The 20428-nt window shown below is 36.1% G+C and overlaps 1 protein-coding gene across 5 annotated transcripts in view; it reads right to left on the bottom strand.

The window, feature by feature from the left end:
• The window catches only part of Rsrc1 (arginine and serine rich coiled-coil 1), a 365450-nt gene that overhangs the window by 124801 nt on the left and 220221 nt on the right, over nt 1–20428 (bottom strand). For all 5 annotated transcript variants that reach the window (XM_048794678.1, XM_015486940.2, XM_015486941.2 and 2 more), the window contains one exon: nt 13281–13332. In XM_048794678.1, coding sequence (XP_048650635.1) covers nt 13281–13332 — 52 coding nt within the window. The remainder of the gene's footprint in view (nt 1–13280; nt 13333–20428) is intronic.

The raw sequence follows: 20428 nt of genomic DNA, 5'->3' as shown, positions 1-20428 counted from the left end.
AGGCTGTCCCTGATCTTGGGATCCTCCTGCCTCATCCTCCTGAATAGCTCATATGACCAGTGTGCACAACCACACCCAGCCCTACTTGCCTTCTTAAACAGATAATGCTGAACTTCCTTCATCATTCCCTGAATGACTCATAGCATCATTATGACCCTCAAAGTAGCCAGTAAATTTTGGAATATAATATAAGGGACCATATATAGGGATCTGCTTATCTAAATTATATACTCCTATAATTTTCTGAGTTTATTTTATCCCCTATTAATAATTTGTCTATGTCTACCTTGTCAGGAATTACTAGTACCAACTTAAGCCTTTCTACTATCATTTTCTAATTTGCTCTAATCAATCAGATAGAAGTTTAAAAACTATGTATCAGGGGCTGGGGTTGTGGCTCAGTGGTGGAGTGCTTGCCTCGCACATGTGAGGCACTGGGTTCAATCCTCAGCACCACATAAAAATAAACAAACAAAAGTATTGTGTCCATCTATAACTAAAAAAGAAAAATTATTTAAAAAAGCCCTATGTATCAAATGTAAACAAGGCATCAAAAGCAGCAGTGAGAAGGAAGACTTAGTTAACAAACAAGGCTAGAAAAGATTAGTTCTCTGCAGGGAAAAACTGTCTTTAGTATGAACATTAAACTCCAAAAAAATTTAAGCAGTTAGGATACAGTATTTATAAGAATACAAAGACAATCACAACAGTGGATATTTAATACTTATCTGACAGCTGCAAGAGGAAGAAATTTGTGTAGGAAGAAATGGGGCCCGGCCTGTGTCTCCAGCTCCCCAGAAGCCAGAGCCACAGGAATTATTTTTATTCAGACACACCTGACAGGCTGACTCAGGGTGGGGCAACCCTATCCAATGGCATTAGTTCTGGGGGCTGGCCATGCAGAAAAGATCACATGATTGCAGCCCAAGCTCCCAAAACACAGTAAGGCTGGAGTCTGAGTTCCCTCTTGGGAGTTTGGGGAGTTATTCTGCCATAAATTCTTGAATCTTCCCAGTTCTCTTTCCTCTTTTAAATATTAGATCTAGGGTACATCCTCACAGGTCCCTGATGGTCTCTCCTTCATTTCTTCTTGTTCTTCCTCTTCCTCTCAGTCCTCCTCCTCCTTTTCCTCCTTCAATCTTTTCCCCCAGGCTTTCAGTTTGGATAATCCCTGTTAGCCTGTCATATTAGTCTTCATATTCATTGGCCATGTATTTCTTAATTTTCTCTTATTTTTCAGGTCTAAAATTATTTTTGTTCTTTTTCATATGTCTCTCTGCTGATATTTTCTATTTCTATTCATTATATTTTCAGTTACTCTATTGAGTACAGTTATAATAGCTGTATTAAAGGATTTGTGGAGGGGTTATTATTGAGTTCAGGGTGCTTTACCACTGAGATACCACTCATGTCCTTTTTGTTTTTCATTTTGAGACAGTCTCTCATTAAATTTCCCAGGCTGGCCTCAAACCTGCAATCTCAGTATGTGAGTAATCTCAAAGTTGGTTGCTTTAATTGTCTTTTTTTTTGACTGTGGGTCACATCTTCATGATGGATACTGAATAATTATTTGATTACATCTTAGGCATTGTGAATATTTTGTTGTAAAGACTCTGCATTTTATTATATTCTTCTGAAGAGTATTGTTTTTGTTTTAGCCATAACCAAAACTGTAACTTTTAACTTATGGAGGGACACATTTGAAATACTGTTTTAATTAATTAAACCTATCCTAAAACTACTTTGAGTGTGTTACTTTTTTGTTTCAGTAAAATAACAAATTTCAAAAACATAAAATAGCACACCCTTACAAATGGTAGCTCAGACATTTGTGCTGCATTATAAATAATGTTTTACTATTTAGTAATGTCATATTTAATTAATAGCTCTGGGTTTGTATGTTACGCCATTTTATTTTATCAATTTCTTTTGACCAGAGTCTGTAAGTTTTCATATATTTTACAATTTTATTAGTAAATATGTTGTTTGTGGTTTGGTATATAGTCTATAATTTTGAAGATTTTTAAAAGATAAAAATACAAGTATTTAACAGGAAAAAAAATGTGGGAAACTACCATCCTTAAGAGTGTTTTTGTTTGTTTGCTTTTAATTTAAAAGCCCTATACAAATTAGGTGCTTATAGTTCATAAGGGAACACAGAGGCAGCTTACTTCAAAATTATTGCTATTAAACTTAGTAGCATGTATATTTTAAAATTGTATTTTTTACCCAGCTAATTTCTTTCCTTGGTATTTATTCTAAAGAATTAAAGTCAGCATATTACAGTGATGCATGTATACCCTTATTTATAGCAGCATGATTTACAACAGCCAAACAATGGAACCAGCCTAGGTGTCCATTAATAGATGAATGCATAAAGAAAATGTGTTATCAATATACAATGGGGTTATTCCATCATAAAGAATAAACATGTCATTTATAGAAAAATGGATACAACTGGACAGCATCATGTGAAGTGAAGTAAGCCAGACTCAGAGAGATAGTAATCAAATGTTTTCTCTCACATATGGGAAAAAAGAAGTGTGTGTGTGGGGTTCTTATGAGAGTAGAAGGGAGACCATTAGGACAAAGGAAAAAGGGTAGGAAAAAGGGTTGGGGGAAGATGGAGGAAACCAATATGGAAGGGACTGGGCAATGAGACTGATCTAATGATGTTATATTCATTTACAAATGTGCAAAAATAAAACCCATTATTCTATATAATTAATATGCACCAATAATTTTTTAAAAAAAATATTAATAAATAAAAACAATTGCCAGCAATGAGTTAAGCACTGCTGATTGAAAATGTTGGAGAAATTATTTTGGAACAATATATTGACCACTCCCTGTAAGAAAAAGAATCCAATGGCAGGCATGGTGGTGTACACCTATAATCTTAGCAACTGGGGAGTCTCAGGAAGATCACAAGTTCAAGGTCAGCCTCAGCAATTCAGCCAGACCCTGTCTCAAAAATAAATACATAAAAAACAAACAAAAGCTAGCTTAGTGGTAGAGAACCTCCAGCTTCAACCACCAGTACCCACCCTCAAAAATGTTTACTTTTTTAACCCCAAGATTTAACTTCAATGGTATATTATACACATATGCCCAGGTTACTGGTAATATTCATTAATTAACCCATTCATCCAGTCAAATATCAATAAGCAAAGCTACCATGCAAATTACTAGGGAACACAAAGTTGATAGACCTTAAGAGAGTGAATCATGCACAGAAATGGTTCTAAGTCATGTTCAAGTGCTATTTCTCCTAGAGTGTAAACAAGATGGGTTTAACATGTGAAAATCAATCAAGAAATGCAACATGTAAAGAAGGGAGAAAATACAAATGATCATCTGAACAGATGAAGAAAAGGCACTTGACAAAATGATAAAAATTCGGAGTGAAGTAGGAGCAGCACACTCCTGGCATGAAATGGGCATCTATGAAAAGATCACAGTAATTTTCTTAATGGTGAAAGGCTGACTGTCTATGCAGAAAAGCCCAGTGAAACGTCAAACACTAATAATCACTGACTTTTACAAAACTGTAACAGAATTGTATTTCTTCACAGTGACAATGAACAACTGAAAAGTGAAACTAAACAAAAATGTACTATTCACCATGAGATCCCAGATCATGAAATACTTAGAGATAGATTTAACAAATAAATGCAAGAGCTATATGCTGAAAACAAGATAATTTTGTTGACAGGAATCAAAGTCGAACTAAACTAATGAAAGGCTATAACATGTTCATGGACTAGAAGACAATACAATTAAGATGTCAATTCTCCCCCAAACTGAAATTACAGTCAGTATGATTCTAATCAAAATCCCAGGTGAATTTAAAAAAAATTAGAAATCAAAAATATATGGTAAAATTTATATACAAAAGGAAAAGAACCAGAATACCTAGAGCATTCTAAAAAGAACAAAGTTGGAAGACTCATTGACTGACCTCAAGACAGGACAGAATGACAGTCATGAAGGCAATGCAGTCTGAGCAAGGGACAGAGAGGTCAAGTAACAGAGTAGATAATTCACAACAGACCTGCTCTCACATGGTCAACTGATATTTCCAAAGATACAAAGACAATTCAGTGGAAGAAGATATCTCTCAATAAATGATACTGGTATAATTAGATATTCACATGAACAACAAAGAATTCAATTCATACTTCACACCATATATAAAAATTAATTAAAAGGGATCATAGATTTAAATGTAAAATCTTAACAAAAAAAAACATAGGAGCAAATCTTTGTATTCTCAAGATAGAAATGATAATATAAAAGTATACTAGTGAGCTGGGGATATGGCTCAGTTTGTAGAATGCTTGCCTTGCGTGTACAAGGCTCTGGGTTCAAACCCCAGCACCCCCACCCCTCCCCACCAAAGTACAACATAAGGGAAAAACCCTGACAAATAAGTATCTACAAATCACATGCATGAAAAAAAAACCTTATGCAGAACGTACGTAAGTCTTAAAACTCAGCAAACTGAGGCAAACAACCTAAGTTTTTCAAATGGGCAAAGATCTGTGATAGCAAATAAGCACTGAGAGTGCTCAACATCATTCATGAGGGAGATGAAAATTAAAATCACACTGAGATTCCTCTACACACCCACAAGATTGACCAGAGCAAAACAAAAACTGACACTAGCACAAAACAGCAAAGATGTGGAACAACATGATTTCTTGGGTAATCATGTGGGGAGCACAAAATGGTTCAGCCATTGTGGAAAAGAGAGTGCATGTCCTCATAATGCTAACAATAAACTTTTTATACTACTCAGCAACACCAGTTTTAGGCAATGACCAACGAAACAAAAATTTATATTCACATGAAATTTGAAATGAGAATGTTATAGTGGTCTAAATCAAAAGCACCCCAAGTTAGAAACAACAGCATTCTTCAATTACTTAATTCACACAATGAAATACCACTTAGCAATAAAAAAGAAATAAACCACAGGTGCATGCAATAACATGGTTGAAATACAAATGTGACTAATTATGTTAAATATAAGCAGCCAGACTCAAAAGATCACACGTCATACAATTCCATATAAATGACACCTTGGGAAAGCCAAACTGAGAGACAAAATACAGATCAGTAGTTGATGGGAATTGGAGTGCTGGGAGAGGCTTACAGAAAAGGGGATTTGGGCGGTGGCAGAATTGTCCCACACCATGATCCTTGGCTTTGCTACTTGACTATTCACATTTATCAAAAATCAAAGAACTGTCACTAAAAAGAGGCATATTACTGCACATTGTTATTAATTCAACAAAAATATTTAAGAAAATCAACAGGCAAGGCAGAGACTGGAAGAAAATATAGAGTATATAAATAACTCCACAACTCAATAACACGAAAAATTTATTTTAAAATGGGCAAAAAAAATAAGTAAATATTTTCTAAAAGCCTAAGATGATTAATGTTTGCATGCACAGATGTTCAAAATCATTAGTTATCATAGGAAGTCACATGAAAGTCAAATGAAACACAACATACCCAACAGGATGACTAAAATTAATCCAAAAGGCCAACATCACTGAGGGATGTCAAAAATATGGAACAAGTGCATTTTTATATACAGTGTGCAGAATTATACAGTGATACATACTGAAAAACAGTTTTGCCAGTCTCTTAAAAAATTAAACCTATACTTACTATACAAGCCAAGCAATCCCAAACCAATTCCTCCTCCATACAAATCCCTTTCCTAAGTACTGACCCAAAATAAATGAAGATATGTGTTTCAACAAACTTGTGCATAAACATTTATGTAAGCTTTAGGCATGAAAACTACAAACTGCAAACAATTCACCCATCTACCAACTGCTGAAAAAATAAACAAACTGGTAAAGCCAAACAATTAGCAATAAAAACAACCGATGTTCATAACAAGGGCACATCTAAAAAGCAGTGGGCCAAGAGAAAGAGGACAGACACAAAAGACCCTGTCCTGTGTGATTCTACTTGCAAGGCATTCTGAAAGCAGCAAAACTGGAATGATACCCTCAGACTGATGGTCACAAAGGTTAGGATGGGGGAGAACTGACTTACTGGTTGAATTTTATGAATTTTAAATTCATTCTTTTCTAGACCTCTTTAGGTTCTCTTCCCAACCACAGAACAATGAGAAAACAAACACAAGCCGAAGGCTGTTTGAATACCTTAATCCCACTGTTCAGGGACAAGAACCACTACTGGCATCCTGACGTACATCATCCTAGACACTTCTTCAAAGGAAATGTTAATTATTGGTTGGTATTAAAACAGGATGAAGGGGGCTTGGGGATATAACTCATCGTTAATGGAGTGCTTGCCTTGCAATCCCCAGCACCACAAAACAAAACAAAACAAAATGAAAAAAAAAAAACAAAAAAAAAAAAAACAGGATGAAATCATCCACACTGTTCAGGAACTATTTTTAAAGTCCAAAATGTCACAAATACATTAATACTTCTATTAAACCTACCACGTACATTTTTAAAAAGATAAAAGGACAAGTTACACTGGGGCCATCCTCCTTGTTATGCGTGAGACTGTAACTTCTTGCTAAGTCATGTCTTTCAGTTTTGTCACCATAAATTACTTAACATTTGTAAATGTTACTATATAGCTCAACTGAGTCCACAGGTTTTAGACTTGCTAAGGAATACACTTTCTAATTTTGCTCAATAAAATTCAAAGAAATCCTCTATAAAAATTTTAACTTTTATAGAATGACAGAATAACTAACAAATTAAAAAGAGCTCACACTAAAACATTAATGAATGGATTTTGTGGAGGAGAGGAAATTATGTGTTGCCATCAACTCTTTCTAATTTACAAGAAGATGCTGAACTAACACAGAAAAAGGACCACTCTATTTAACAGTTTTTTTTTTTTAAATCATTATTATGAAAGCAAAAAGAAACCCCGGGGTCTAAAATGTAATGAGTGATCCTATTAGTTCCACCAGACTAAAATCATACAGTCTACGTATGTGGTCTTTTCAGCCACATCTGTCACGAACCATTTTTACATCACAAAATGCAAAACACTGAGCACTGATTTGCTAGATGAGACTTAGAAAGTATTCATCATTTGATTTGTCCCTAAAAGAAAGACTGGCTAATAGGAAGGTAACTGGCAGTTCCATCTTTGTGGTATGCACTTAGGACTGCCATGTATTTTGGAATCTGATCCCAATATAATCCAAACCATAAAAAGAAAACCTAGCAAAAACAGATTAAATAAAAGGGAAAAGGGAATCTCAATTATTCTTAAAAGCTAAATATTTTTCTTGGCTAAAAAACATGGATCAATTATTAAAAATATTATACATAAAAATGCATATAAAGTACTTATCATATAGTACATTCTCAATAAATGACATTCACAACTTTAAATACCTCATGATTCACACTTAAAGTATTTTATAAAATGATTTGATAGTTCTCTCAAAAGCTGTTACACTAAAATAGAAGTTTTACTTAAGATAAAAAGTATGGTCTAAAAAAAGTTTTGAATTAATTATTTCTTTAACATCTAAAATCTACTTCAATCACTTTTTAGTAAATTACTTTATGAGATATTATTTTATGCTTATCAAAAAATAGACCTATTTTTCCCCTGTAGGAAAAAACTATTGGTCCAAAATTTTTAACAGCTTAAACTTAAAAATATTAAAAGGTGATTAATTCTTTAAAAAAAAAAAAAACCTCATTTTGTAATTCCAGATAAATTATTTACAATGACTCTGCAACCATAGAAAAAAGACCTGCATATTTGATAGACAAACAAGTGCCCAAATCTTCCCTACTTGTCAGTCTTCAGTAATGAAGTTGGGGAACACATCCACAGACACTCAATGAATTGGCAACTCTAAGTGACAGAAGCCCTCCTAAATCCTCTGTTTACACTGGGGATTAGAGGAGTAGATTCTGAGTCGCAGGCTGAACAGCCCATGGTCAAGGGAACCTGCTCTCTGTCAGCCGCAGGGCCTAAGGACAAAGCACAGTCCTGGTAGGAAGTGACCCATGAACATATTCCTACCCGGATTTACACAAAGCCAGTCTGCCTTGCAGAAGCTCCATATGACCATTAACTGGCCCGCAAGGCCTGCCAGGAGGCCTAATTACAGGTCTACTGAGCCCAATAACAAAAGCTGAAGGGCTTTAGCCTAGGGATGATCTGCTTTATACTGACTTGAGAGAGTCCATATAGAGGACCCCAAAGAAAGAGGTTTAGCTTTAAAATTCTCCCAAGAGATCCAGCATTGTGCTTGAGTCCAGCAAGCCCACATGCAGCATACTTCAGCTAGGCTTGAACATACCACCCTCTCAAAATTAACATGCAACTCCTGTCTGCTTAACATCTGCTCTGACAGGGCAGGTTGCTGTGATATTGCCAGACTCTCACTGATAGCTTTCCTCTTGCTAAATATCACTAGGGGTAAATGATAACCATTCAAATATAAATGTTTAACTGATACTAAAACAAATTACTCATATGTTTTAAAACAAGTTGCTTCATAATTCTCTTTAGGAAGCACTAGTTTTATCTTTCAGGATTAACACAAAGCCAAAATCATGTCCATTGTTGGAAAGTGGAAGTTAAATTAGTATTATCCATTTGATTTTGCATTAATATAAATATTTGATTTCATGTAGAATTTTCTGAAATTTGCAAAAACTGTACTTGATGAAAAAAACAGTTTTAGTCAATTTCCAAGTCAATTAAATTATCTGAAGTTTTATTTATTTCTTTTTAAAAGCACTATTCTTAATTCTTCATAACATCTTCTGTTTATGCATGTTGGCCTGAGGAGGATGTGTGACTCAATTTCTCTTCTTTAATAACCTAATAAAGCCTCTCTGGGATGCTGTAAAAAGCTATTTCTACTCCTACTAGCTAACATTTATATAATGCTCAGTTATGTGAGAGATGCTAAAGACTTTAGCACGGTAATTTATTTAAGTCTCATAAAAACTGCAAGTACATATTATTCAAGTTCAGTAAGCTTTAACGACTTTGCCATCAGTCAACAACAGTGGAGCTCAGAATGTCGCCAAGGCTATCTGACTTGAGAACTGACCACACTACAATGCCTTTCACACTAACTGCTACCATTTATTGAACACTGGGTTTGTAACAGGTATGCTCAGAGTTAAGAGTTAACTCTAATTCTATAACAATGACTCCCTTAGTTAATGTAGTATATTAATATCACCATTTACAGATGAAGAAACTGAAGAACAATGAAGAAAAGTGATCTATTTGCCCAGATTTCCAAAGTTCATTAGTGCAGTCAGATATAAACCTAGACTACCAACACACAATCAAGGTAGCTCCCCTGGGAAAAAAGAAAAGTGAAAAACACCTGTTCATATGAAACAGAAATTAACTTTCAATCACTTGCTCTGTTTTTTTGTTTTGTCTCTCTCTCCCCAGAAAACAATAACAAATTAGCTGATTTCTCAGTCAGCAGATCAGTAGTCAGAAATCTACAGAAACCTCTGTCACCTGTAAATGAGGATAGAGTAGCTTTCTGTGGTCTGGGAACAGTATATTATCAAGGCAATTTCATTTCTCATTCTTGGGAACACAAATACTTTATGCCAGACTGGATTTTAGAGAAGTGTTGGGGCTTCTAAGACCATGTGGCTGTGAAGAGAAAGGATCAGCCCTTGGCTTCCAGGTGCTTAATGCATAACTAAGAGGGCATGTTTTAGCAGCCAGGCATTTATGGTGTATTCCTAAGCCAACCTTATGAGTTAGGTCTATATCCGTATGCATATAACTAATCAGTGCTTTTATAACGTTTAACCAGTTTCTATTTCAGGAACAATCACTGAAATGCATGTACACAGCTAGGTTTAGTACAAAGTCATGAGTGAGCATTAAACACCACCCTAGATTTCTCAGTTATAAATTTAGCTATTATCAACACTCAGTAGTTTTTTTTCCCTGAATGAAACATAAATCCTTTTATATAAAGTGAATTAAACTTACTTCAGAATGGAAGGCTTACTTAAGGATAGAAATTATTTTAAGGCAATAGCAGAACTAAGTCTAACAGAACAGGATAAGTATTTGGTAATATTTCTATGCCCAACATAACTCAAGGAGATTCATCTATGGACAGAAATAGCTCAAGAGTTGGAAATCATTGAGTTTGCACTTGGCTCTGCCATTGTGGCTGCACAATTTCCCTCAAATCACTTGGCCTTCCAGGATACTTGTAAAATGGAGTTAATTAATTCACCCTATGGTGATATAAGTCACAAAGTAAAAAAATTACGATAGTGCTTTGAAAACTTAATCATAATATAAAGGGTTGTAGAAACTGTTCAGATGATGAATATTATTGAGATTTTCAGATAAGTTGTTTCTCCACCATGAACTAAAAGAAATTTCTACTTTTCCTTATGACATTAGAACTATAATTTTAAAGGTCCCATGTATATATTGACTCTATCAAAAGAAAAATATGAAGGAGATTTTAAACAAAATTATGTCTTAAAAATTATGAGAGGCACGTACAGTGGCCACACCTGTAGTCCCAGTGACTCAGGAGGGTGTGCCCTGGAAAGGAACATCTTCCCTGCCCACCCTTTGCTTCCTGGCTACCAGGAGCTGAGAGCCTTCCTCCACCATAACCTTCCACCATGACGTTCTGCCTCACCTCAGACCCAGCAAGGGACTGAACCTCTGATATTGTGAGCCAAAATAACCTTTTTTTCCCCTGTAAGTTGTTCTTGTTGGGTTTTTGGACATAGCAAAAACAAAGCTGACTACCATAAGAATCACGGAAATCTTATTTTAGATGGATCTTGAAGTATTTGGAGAGAGAAAAAGAAAGGAGAAAGATACTTCTAAGAGAAAAAAAAAAAGATGAACAAAGTGAACAAAGACTTCCAGGTAGAAACAAATTGGGTACCTCAAAGAACAATTATAGTTATAAATTAAAATTATGAATTCTATAAAATAAGTTAGAAAAGACTGTGGGTCCACTTTATAGAACCTTAGAACCAGAATTTTGTAAGTATAAAAGTCATTTTGTAGTAAATAAGACCCAATGAATTAATTATGAGCCAAGGAATAGAAGTATCAAATGGTGCCTGAGAAATAATCATGTAAATAGTTTTCAATCCCAAATTGTTAACATTAGTAATATTTACTAATATAATCAGTGACAATACAATAACTGAATATTAAAGTTCCTTCTGGGACTCATGGTTCTGTTAAAAGACCAACTCTATCATATGATTTCTATTTATGAGCCCTATCTACTAAGTTATGGTAACTGTAAGGCTGGAGTGAATTCTTTCTTCATGCCAACTTCTAAGGTCCTAAAGTCAAGAGTGTGTTCCTTGGGAATTCAGGTGAACTCCAATGTGACAACAGTCTTAGAACTAGGGTAGACTCTTAACTGCAAGTCTTATCAGCCTGGAATGAAACTCTTCTTCTTCCCACTCTCTTTATTTGGTTTATAATTTTACTTTTCACAATACAAGGAATGCCTTCAATTCATCACCAAAACAGGGAACTGAAACACCAAAACTGGAACTGAAACGCATCCACCTACCTGCTTGCCCTCTCCAAGGCAACAGGTTCTCGTAAAAATAATATTGGATGGTTTTCAAAGAGGTCTAACACATCCCATCATATTACAAAGCAATATTTTCACAGAGCTAGCACTGAAAGGTAAAGCCTGGTGAAATGGTCACCTAGCCAGAGGCCATGGAAAGAGTATGGTGTTCTGTGAACCATTTCAGCATGATGAATTAAAAGCTTGCTCCTGGTGCTGGGGCTGTAGGTCAGTGGGAGAGAGCTTGCCTAGCATGTGTGAGGCTCGGGTTCGATCCTCAGCACCACATTAAAAAAATAAATTAATAAACAAAGATATTTTGTGTCCCTCTACAATTAAAAAAAGAAAAAAAGCCTGCTCCCCTCATGGATTCCTTTCTGTAGCAACCAGGCAGCGGAAGGTAATCTGAAATGTGGTAATGGTGTGTGTGGAGGTGCTCATTCCAGTGCTGCTGGGGAAAGGGCAGTGCTAGAGACAAAGGACTAAATGAGACTCTTGTTCATCTAAGGCTCATCCTTCGCTTAACCAGACCAGAATCAGCTTGTAATCTGAAAACTGCCACAGTTCTGAATGCTTCTCAAATCCAGAGAACCTAGCCCTTTATCCTTAATACAACTTAGACTGTTAACATGGAAGCAGGAGGTGACAACCAGGACAGGCACAGAAAAGTTACATAATGTGAGCTTTGGACTGTTAAATCTCTTTTAATAATGAAAACTGTACAAAAGTATTAAGTAAAACCCTTTATAATTATATTCATGGAAAAATATATTTTATGGGCGAGGCAATGTAAACATTTTCTTTTAAAGAAAGCGTCTGTTAATACTAAAAATATGAAGTGGAAATTTGTTTTCAATGTAAAATGCCATCCAGGAATGTATGTATACTACGTAAATAATGATATTAATTAGCTTTATCCTGTTGTACATTTGAGAGTCAAACTATGAAAAACTCAATAGCAAGCAAAATTTTAATAAATCAAGCTTTCTATGTAAAGATAAAATGAGTAAGGAAAACATAAAATAGTTATGATATTTAAAATAATATTGAGTGACAAAAAGACAGAGTCAAAGTTAAAGAAACTTAAGAGTTAAAACACTTATCACTTCTTATATCTATATGGTAAATTATTTCTAGTGATTCAGGAAGTTAGTGGATCACCATTCACACTGGTGCTCCCAATCTTATTGACAGATTATGGACATGCTAAGTGGAAATATAAAGAGCTAATGAAGAGACACTTGAATCAATACGCACATGTGTATTTCCTTAATGAATACTAAAAGTATAATGACTATCATTTGGTGGGCTGATCTTAACCTGTTATACCTTATTCAAAATTAAGAACAGACTGTGAAATTTTTAGAGGAAAATGTAGAAGAAAATCATCATCTGGGGTTAAAGAATTCTTATAAATATCACAAAAAGAGAAAATGAATGGGACTTCATCAAAATGAAATTAATAAAATTAATGCCAATTTTACCAATTAAAAAACACTGTATTCACTTTTAGAATTATAGTTAGTGTTATGCCATAGTAATAAATATTTCAGGTAATACCTGGCCATACATATTATCTGTGGGAATTTATAAAATAGGAATGTTCTCTCTGACTTAATTTATAAAAGTTTGCTACCAGTCTAAGAGTCACTTTTTCATTTAATACAAGTTAACTTTCAAGACTTACCAGCAGCTTCAAGAACAAGCTGTAGTCTGGCTTTGGCCTGCTCAGCTGGTGGCTAAAAATCAACCAAAAAAAAGACATTACAAGTCAGTTTTAATATATGGAGCTTTAAATTAATGCACTTTTATTTATTAAGGATTTTAGAGAATTTCATAACAAAAACACTGCCCATCCAAATTTCACAAAATTCCACCACAATAGTATTAGCAATGTGTTCTCTCATTTTCACTGTCAAATCACAGCTCTCAACAACAAGATAAAGCATGGGTGAAGTTCTTTTTAAATTTTTTTTTAAAGGAAAAGGAATTGTTTTATATCCTAAAACCATACCAATCAGCACAACACAAATAACTCCAAATTTAATAATGAGGAAAACCCCACACATTTAACAATGTATTCTTCAGTTGTGTTTTTCTTTGAATAAGGAAACATGTGAACGGCTTGTTAGAATTTAAATACAATAACAATTTGACATCTAGTACCTCAGGCAAGTTGGTTCCCAAACTAAACGCTTTCTGCTTTTCTAACTAAATATGAAAAAAACAGCTCTGTGGAAGATAGAAGCAATGTAACTTCTGTACTGCTGCCCCACTAGCTATTCTGAAATGAAGACTGAACACAGTGGATAAAGTAGACACTGAACTGCTACTTTCCCACCTATAACCTCATTCTGAGGTTTTTAGATAATGTATTAATGGTATCCAAAATACAACACAGATTGTATCAACATTACGACTTTAATGAAAGACCTTTCATTAAGATTATACATGGTAGGGCTGGGGATGTGGCTCAAGCGGTAGCGCGCTCGCCTGCCATGCGTGCGGCCTGGGTTCGATCCTCAGCACCACATACAAATAAAGATGTTGTGTCTGCTGAAAATTAAAAAATAAATATTTAAAAAAAAAGATTATACATGGTAATACATTTATAAAGATATAAGCAAGAAAGTACAAAAATAACTTAAATAAACAACATAAAAATCATCTCAGAATTAACACAATATATTTAAATATTTTGCTATATTATAAAAAAACAGCTTGAATTAAATAACTGGATTTAGAAAGAATATGCAATGCTCGGAAAAGTGGAAGAATCTGAATGGTCCAAAACAACTGAAAGAAGCCAGAGAGGAGAATGGTTAGGTACACTGAGGGAGGGAGGAGGCACGACAAGAGCTAACAACCCAACACTCAGACCAGCTGGTTCTATAAATGAATTTTATTGGGACACGCCAAGGCCCATTTGTGTTTATTTTATCCATAGTAGTCAACCTCTGACATAGGAGATGAAGAGACCCAGAATCTAAACAGAGTGTGGTGAGAGCAGATCTTTGCTTTGATAGGTTGCTCTAGCAGTGCATCTGAGGATGAGTCAAAAGGAATGGGACAGCTGGGCAAGGTGGCACATGGCTGTGATCCTAGTGGCTGTGGAGGCTGAGGCAGGACAATGGCAAGTACAGGCCAGTCTCAATAACTTAGAGAGGCCCTGTCTCAAAATAAAATAAAAAAATTTGCAGGTGTAGGTCAGTGGCAGAGTATTAGCCTACTATGCACATGGTCCTGGATATAATCCCCAGTGATGCAAAAATAAACAAACAAAAAAACAAATGTAACTGGAGGCAAGGAACTCAGTTAGGTGGCGATTTAAAAACTCCGGGTGAGATGAGGGGACCTAAGCTGACACAGCAGAAGAAAGGCTGTGTAGGAGGGATCATCTTTCAGAAACAGACAATAAGTAAAAGGAAAAGCCTGATTGGATATGAGAGGGCACCGCAAACAAAAAAGAAAATTCTATATTATTTTTTTTTTAGGGAGAATGTAGGCAAGCATGCTTTATAATATTAGGAAGTATGGAAAATATATGATATCAAATTGAAATACCACAGCAAAACATCAACAAAAAATGGACACTTTCTGGATTTATAATATATATACATATTCATGCTGAGGAACTGGAAATGTTTTTGACATCAGGACTAGGAACACAGAGAGTGGAAAGCTAGGAAGCAGGTACCCCAGCAAAAGGAAACAGCCAACAGAGCACCAAGCACTGTGCCCAAGCAGACACGTGAACCCTGCAACATAAAACCTGTTAGTTTTTCACAAGAATTTAAATCGTCATGAAGACCACTATTCCGCAGAACAAAGTACTTTGCTGGGCCAGGTGAGCCTGGAGACAGTTTGTCATCTCTGCCAACTACCTGCCAGAGTAGAAACCTGAAACTTTGTGCAATACCATATAACCAGAATGGCAAAGGGGAAATGATATTCCGACCAGCAGGCCATAAGCAACTTTTCTTTCAGTATTTTAAAGACGCTGCTTTACTGTCTCATGGTCTGCACTGAGTTAGAAAGCACAGTGACTGAGGGCCCTTGATGGGAGAGAGCACACCAACAGGAGGGCCCTTATAAACAGCAGGTGCACTTCAACAGAAAAATACTGGCACTATGTTGGATGAGATATTTCAGGGGAGAATTTTTTCAGAAGAAAAATTTTTTGAAAAAACATTTGAGCCAGTAAATGAATATGATTTCATTCTGAATACATATACTTACACAGATATATTTTACTAAGTTTTATTTATGAAATGTGGAAAGGAACTACAATTCTGGGGCTAAACATGTTCTTAGACTGGCCAGATTTGGAAAGTAACCTCCACTTTATGAATGTTTTACATCTAATTCTATTAAACACTTTTTAGTTAATTTTGTATACATGCAAGGTACACACTGAAAACCATACTCTTTATTATTTTGGTATGTGGCTACTCAATTGTTCCAGCACATTTGAGGAAACAGCCATCATTTCTTCACTGTCTCTGCACCTTTCTCAAAAGCCAGTGTGCCATGTGCAAATCCACATGAGTCTTTCTAGACTTTCCATTCTGGTCCTCTCATCTACTTGTCACTCTGAATGCCAACATTACACTGTCTTCATTACTAGAGCTTTGTAATAGCTCTCAAAATCAGGTAGAATACTCCGTTTTCTTCTTTTTCAAAGAAGTTTTGGCTTTTCTAGCTTGTTGGCATTCCCAGATTTTAAAATAAGCCTGTCAATTTCTTTCACAGCAACAAACACACAAAAAACAAGCCCTTGGGGATCATGCATGGGATTGTATTGAGTCTATACATTAATGTGGGAAGAATGGGCATCTTGATACTACTACATTTTAGCCTAGTAAAAATATTTCCACTGTGTTTACCTGTTAGCATCTTTATATATAAATAGGTTTGTTTTGTTTTGTTTTGTTTTAAATATAGGCAGCACACAGCTGGATCTTGCCTTTTTAAGCAAACTGGAAAACCACTTTCTTTTACTCAGGTGTTCAGACCCAAAGCAATTATTAATCTGCCACATTGTTATATGATTCTTGGCCCCATATGTTCTTTGCTTCGTTTTTCTTACTCTGCTTTGTCTTAGATTGGGTATTTTACAAGTCTGTTTTTACATTCTTTGTTGGCTTATTAGTTATAATTCTTTGTTGCATTATTTGAGTTTTCCTTTAGAATTTAATGTATATTCTTTAACTTATCATCTATCATTTTATCTATTATGTCAACCCATGTGTTAAAATGCTAAAAGGACATTATGTGACATTTCTTATAGTGCTGGTTGCTTGATGAAGAACTTTTTGTTTTTTGTGGATGTTTTTAAAACTACTAATTAGACCTTCATTTCTGAATGATGTTCCCTCGGGGTATAGAATTCTGAGTGTCTACAACTTTTCTTTCAATATTTTAAAGATGCTGCTTTACTGTCTCATGGTCTGCATTGTTCCCAGTGAGTAATCTGTTTTCTTTTTTTTTTTTTAATTTTTTATTGTTGGCTGTTCAAAACATTACATAGTTCTTGATATATCATATTTCACACTTTGATTCAAGTGGGTTATGAGCTCCCATTTTTACCCCATATACAGATTGCAGAATCACATCAGTTACACATCCATTGATTTACATATTGCCATACTAGTGTCTGTTGTGTTCTGCTGCCTTTCCTATCCTCTACTATCCCCCCTCCCCTCCCCTCCCCTCCCCTCTTCTCTCTCTGCCCCCTCTACTGACATTCATTTGTCCCCCTTGTATTATTTTCCCCTTTCCCCTCACTTCCTCTTGTATGTACTTTTGTATAACTCTGAGGGTCTCCTTCCATTTCCATGCAATTTCCCTTCTCTCTCCCTTTCCCTCCCACCTCTCATCCCTGTTTAATGTTAATCTTCTTCTCATGCTCTTCGACCCTACTCTGTTCTTAGTTACTCTCCTTATATCAAAGAAGACATTTGGCATTTGTTTTTTAGGGATTGGCTAGCTTCACTTAGCATAATCTGCTCTAATGCCATCCATTTCCCTGTAAATTCTATGATTTTGTCATTTTTTAATGCAGAGTAATACTCCATTGTGTATAAATGCCACATTTTTTTTATCCATTCGTCTATTGAAGGGCATCTAGGTTGGTTCCACAGTCTTGCTATTGTGAATTGTGCTGCTATGAACATCGATGTAGCAGTGTCCCTGTAGCATGCTCTTTTTAGGTCTTTAGGGAATAGACCGAGAAGGGGAATAGCTGGGTCAAATGGTGGCTCCATTCCCAGCTTTCCAAGAAATCTCCATACTGCTTTCCAAATTGGCTGCACCAATTTGCAGTCCCACCAGCAATGTACAAGTGTACCCTTTTCCCCACATCCTCGCCAGCACTTGTTGTTGTTTGACTTCATAATGGCTGCCAATCTTACTGGAGTGAGATGGTATCTTAGGGTGGTTTTGATTTGCATTTCTCTGACTGCTAGAGATGGTGAGCATTTTTTCATGTACTTGTTGATTGATTGTATGTCCTCCTCTGAGAAGTGTCTGTTCAGGTCCTTGGCCCATTTGTTGATTGGGTTGTTTGTTCTCTTATTGTCTAATTTTTTGAGTTCTTTGTATACTCTGGATATTAGGGCTCTATCTGAAGTGTGAGGAGTAAAGATTTGTTCCCAGGATGTAGGCTCTCTATTTACTCTATTTACCTCTCTTATCTGTTTTCACACCTACCTTTGTTCCTTATATGTAATAACAAAGACTCTTCCCTCTATCTAATTCTAAGATTCTCTTCTCATAACCAGTGTTAAAAACCAATTTGACTATGATATGCCTTGATGCAGTCTTCTTCAAGTTTCTTATACTTGAGGTTCATTAAGCATTTTAGATTTGATTTATGGTTTTTATCAGATTTTTAAAAATTTTTGGTCATTATTTCTTAGTGTTTTCTGCTCCCTGCTTTCTCTCCTTGGGTGACTCCAAAGAGATGTGCATCGTATATTTTGCTCTTACAGCGGTACCACACTTCACCACAGTTCTTTAAGTTTTTCTTCCCTTTACTCGTTTCATTTTGGATAGTTTTTTCCGCTTTTTTCTATTTCACAAACCCATTTTCTGTACTTTTTCCTCTTCATGAATCTCATTCAGTATATTTTTCATCTCAGATGTACACTCTGCTAATGTTCTTGACTGTTAATTCTATTACTCTCTCAATTTTGGGTCAATTTCAGCTAACTGAGTTTTTCCTTAACATATGTTAGAGCATGGGGGTAGGAAAGACGGTGGAATGCGATGAACACCATTACCCTAACTACATGTATGAAAACACGAATAGTGTGACGCTACTTTGTGTACAACCAGAGACATGAAAAATTGTGCTCTATTGTGTAGTATGAATTGAATTGCATTCTGCTGTCATAAATAATGAATTAAAATAAAACATGTTAGCATATCATGCTTTTTTTTTTTTTTGGATCCACAGTGATTTCTGATAGATTGTCAGACATTGTAAATTTTATTTTTCTAGATGCTGGATATTTCTATATTACTAAAACAGACTTGAGTTTTATTCCGGGACACAATGAAGCTACTTGGGAGCAGTTTTAAAGTTTTATTTTATTTTTAATTACCAAGTAACAAACATCTGAATTCAGGTACACACAGGCAGCCCAACTCTCTTTACCTCTGGCTCCACTAGGCAGGCTGGCTTCAGTCTGAGGCCCTGCTCCACACTGAGGCAAGGCCGTGTGAAGCACTCAACTGCAGGCTTTGCGGGTTATGAGGTTTCCACTCTGGCTGCAGGGAAGAGGCATTGATCCCTTTCCCACCCTCAAACTGCCAGTTAACATTGTCTCCCGCCACTTCTGGAGGCTCTTTTGGGACCTCAGGTCATTTCCCTAGTGTGCACTGATTAGTATCTGCTGAATGGCCATGGGGGAACCTAGGGCTGGCCACCTACTCTGTGAACCTTCAGGGATCTGGCCTCCCTGGTCTCAAACTCTATCTTCTACTCAAGACCACTAAACTCTGTGGCCTACTGTACCCCATGACCTGCACTGAGACCACCAGGTCTCTCCTCATTTCTAGCTCTCAGAAGTCACTTCATATTCAATACTGGCTGTCTTAACAGCTTGTTTCAAGATATTGTGTCTAATTTTTACTTGGTTCAGGCACAAAGAACCTGGATCCCTGCTACTCCATCTAGACCAGAAGCAGAAGTCTCTCATTCAATATTGACAATAACCTTATGAAGTAAAGTGACTTGTCCAATTCAGAGTCATTTTTTCTAATGCATATCAATAAAAATGTCTTATTTCTCTGCATAGGCAGAGAAATCTAAAAGTCGCCTTTGTCTCTTTCTGACTCATCTATATTCTTTCAGAGCTCAGCTCAAGAGGTAGCACCTACAGAATCCCCCTCAACTCACACACACACACACACACACCCTTGCAATGCCTGGGCATATATGCGCCAGCACACTTACCATCTTCAAAGGAATTCTCACGTGTTACTCGTCCTCTCCACCTGTCTGTGGGCTTGCTGAAGGCAACAACAGTCTTAGTGTTCCTATCGGGTATGATCAGGTCCCACCCACCCAGTGGTTCATCCAGCCATCAATGGATTAATCCACATCTGAGGTTGGAACCCTCATCACTGCCTATAGGCCCACCTCTGACTCTGGCTGCCCTGGGAGTCATGCTTCATGTCCCCCACATGAGCTGTTGGGGGACACTCCAGGTCCACACCTTAACATGGGCAAATTATGAGAAATAGCAACAATGAATTGTGAAATCTGCATAGACTACAAAGTTAATTAACTCAATGTTAAAAAAAAAAAACCAACTTTTGGGGGGAAAA

The sequence above is a fragment of the Marmota marmota genome, unplaced genomic scaffold (assembly GCF_001458135.2).
Source record: "Marmota marmota marmota unplaced genomic scaffold, marMar, whole genome shotgun sequence".
Classification (NCBI taxonomy): Eukaryota; Metazoa; Chordata; class Mammalia; order Rodentia; family Sciuridae; genus Marmota; species Marmota marmota.
This window is presented reverse-complemented; position numbering and strand designations above follow the sequence as displayed.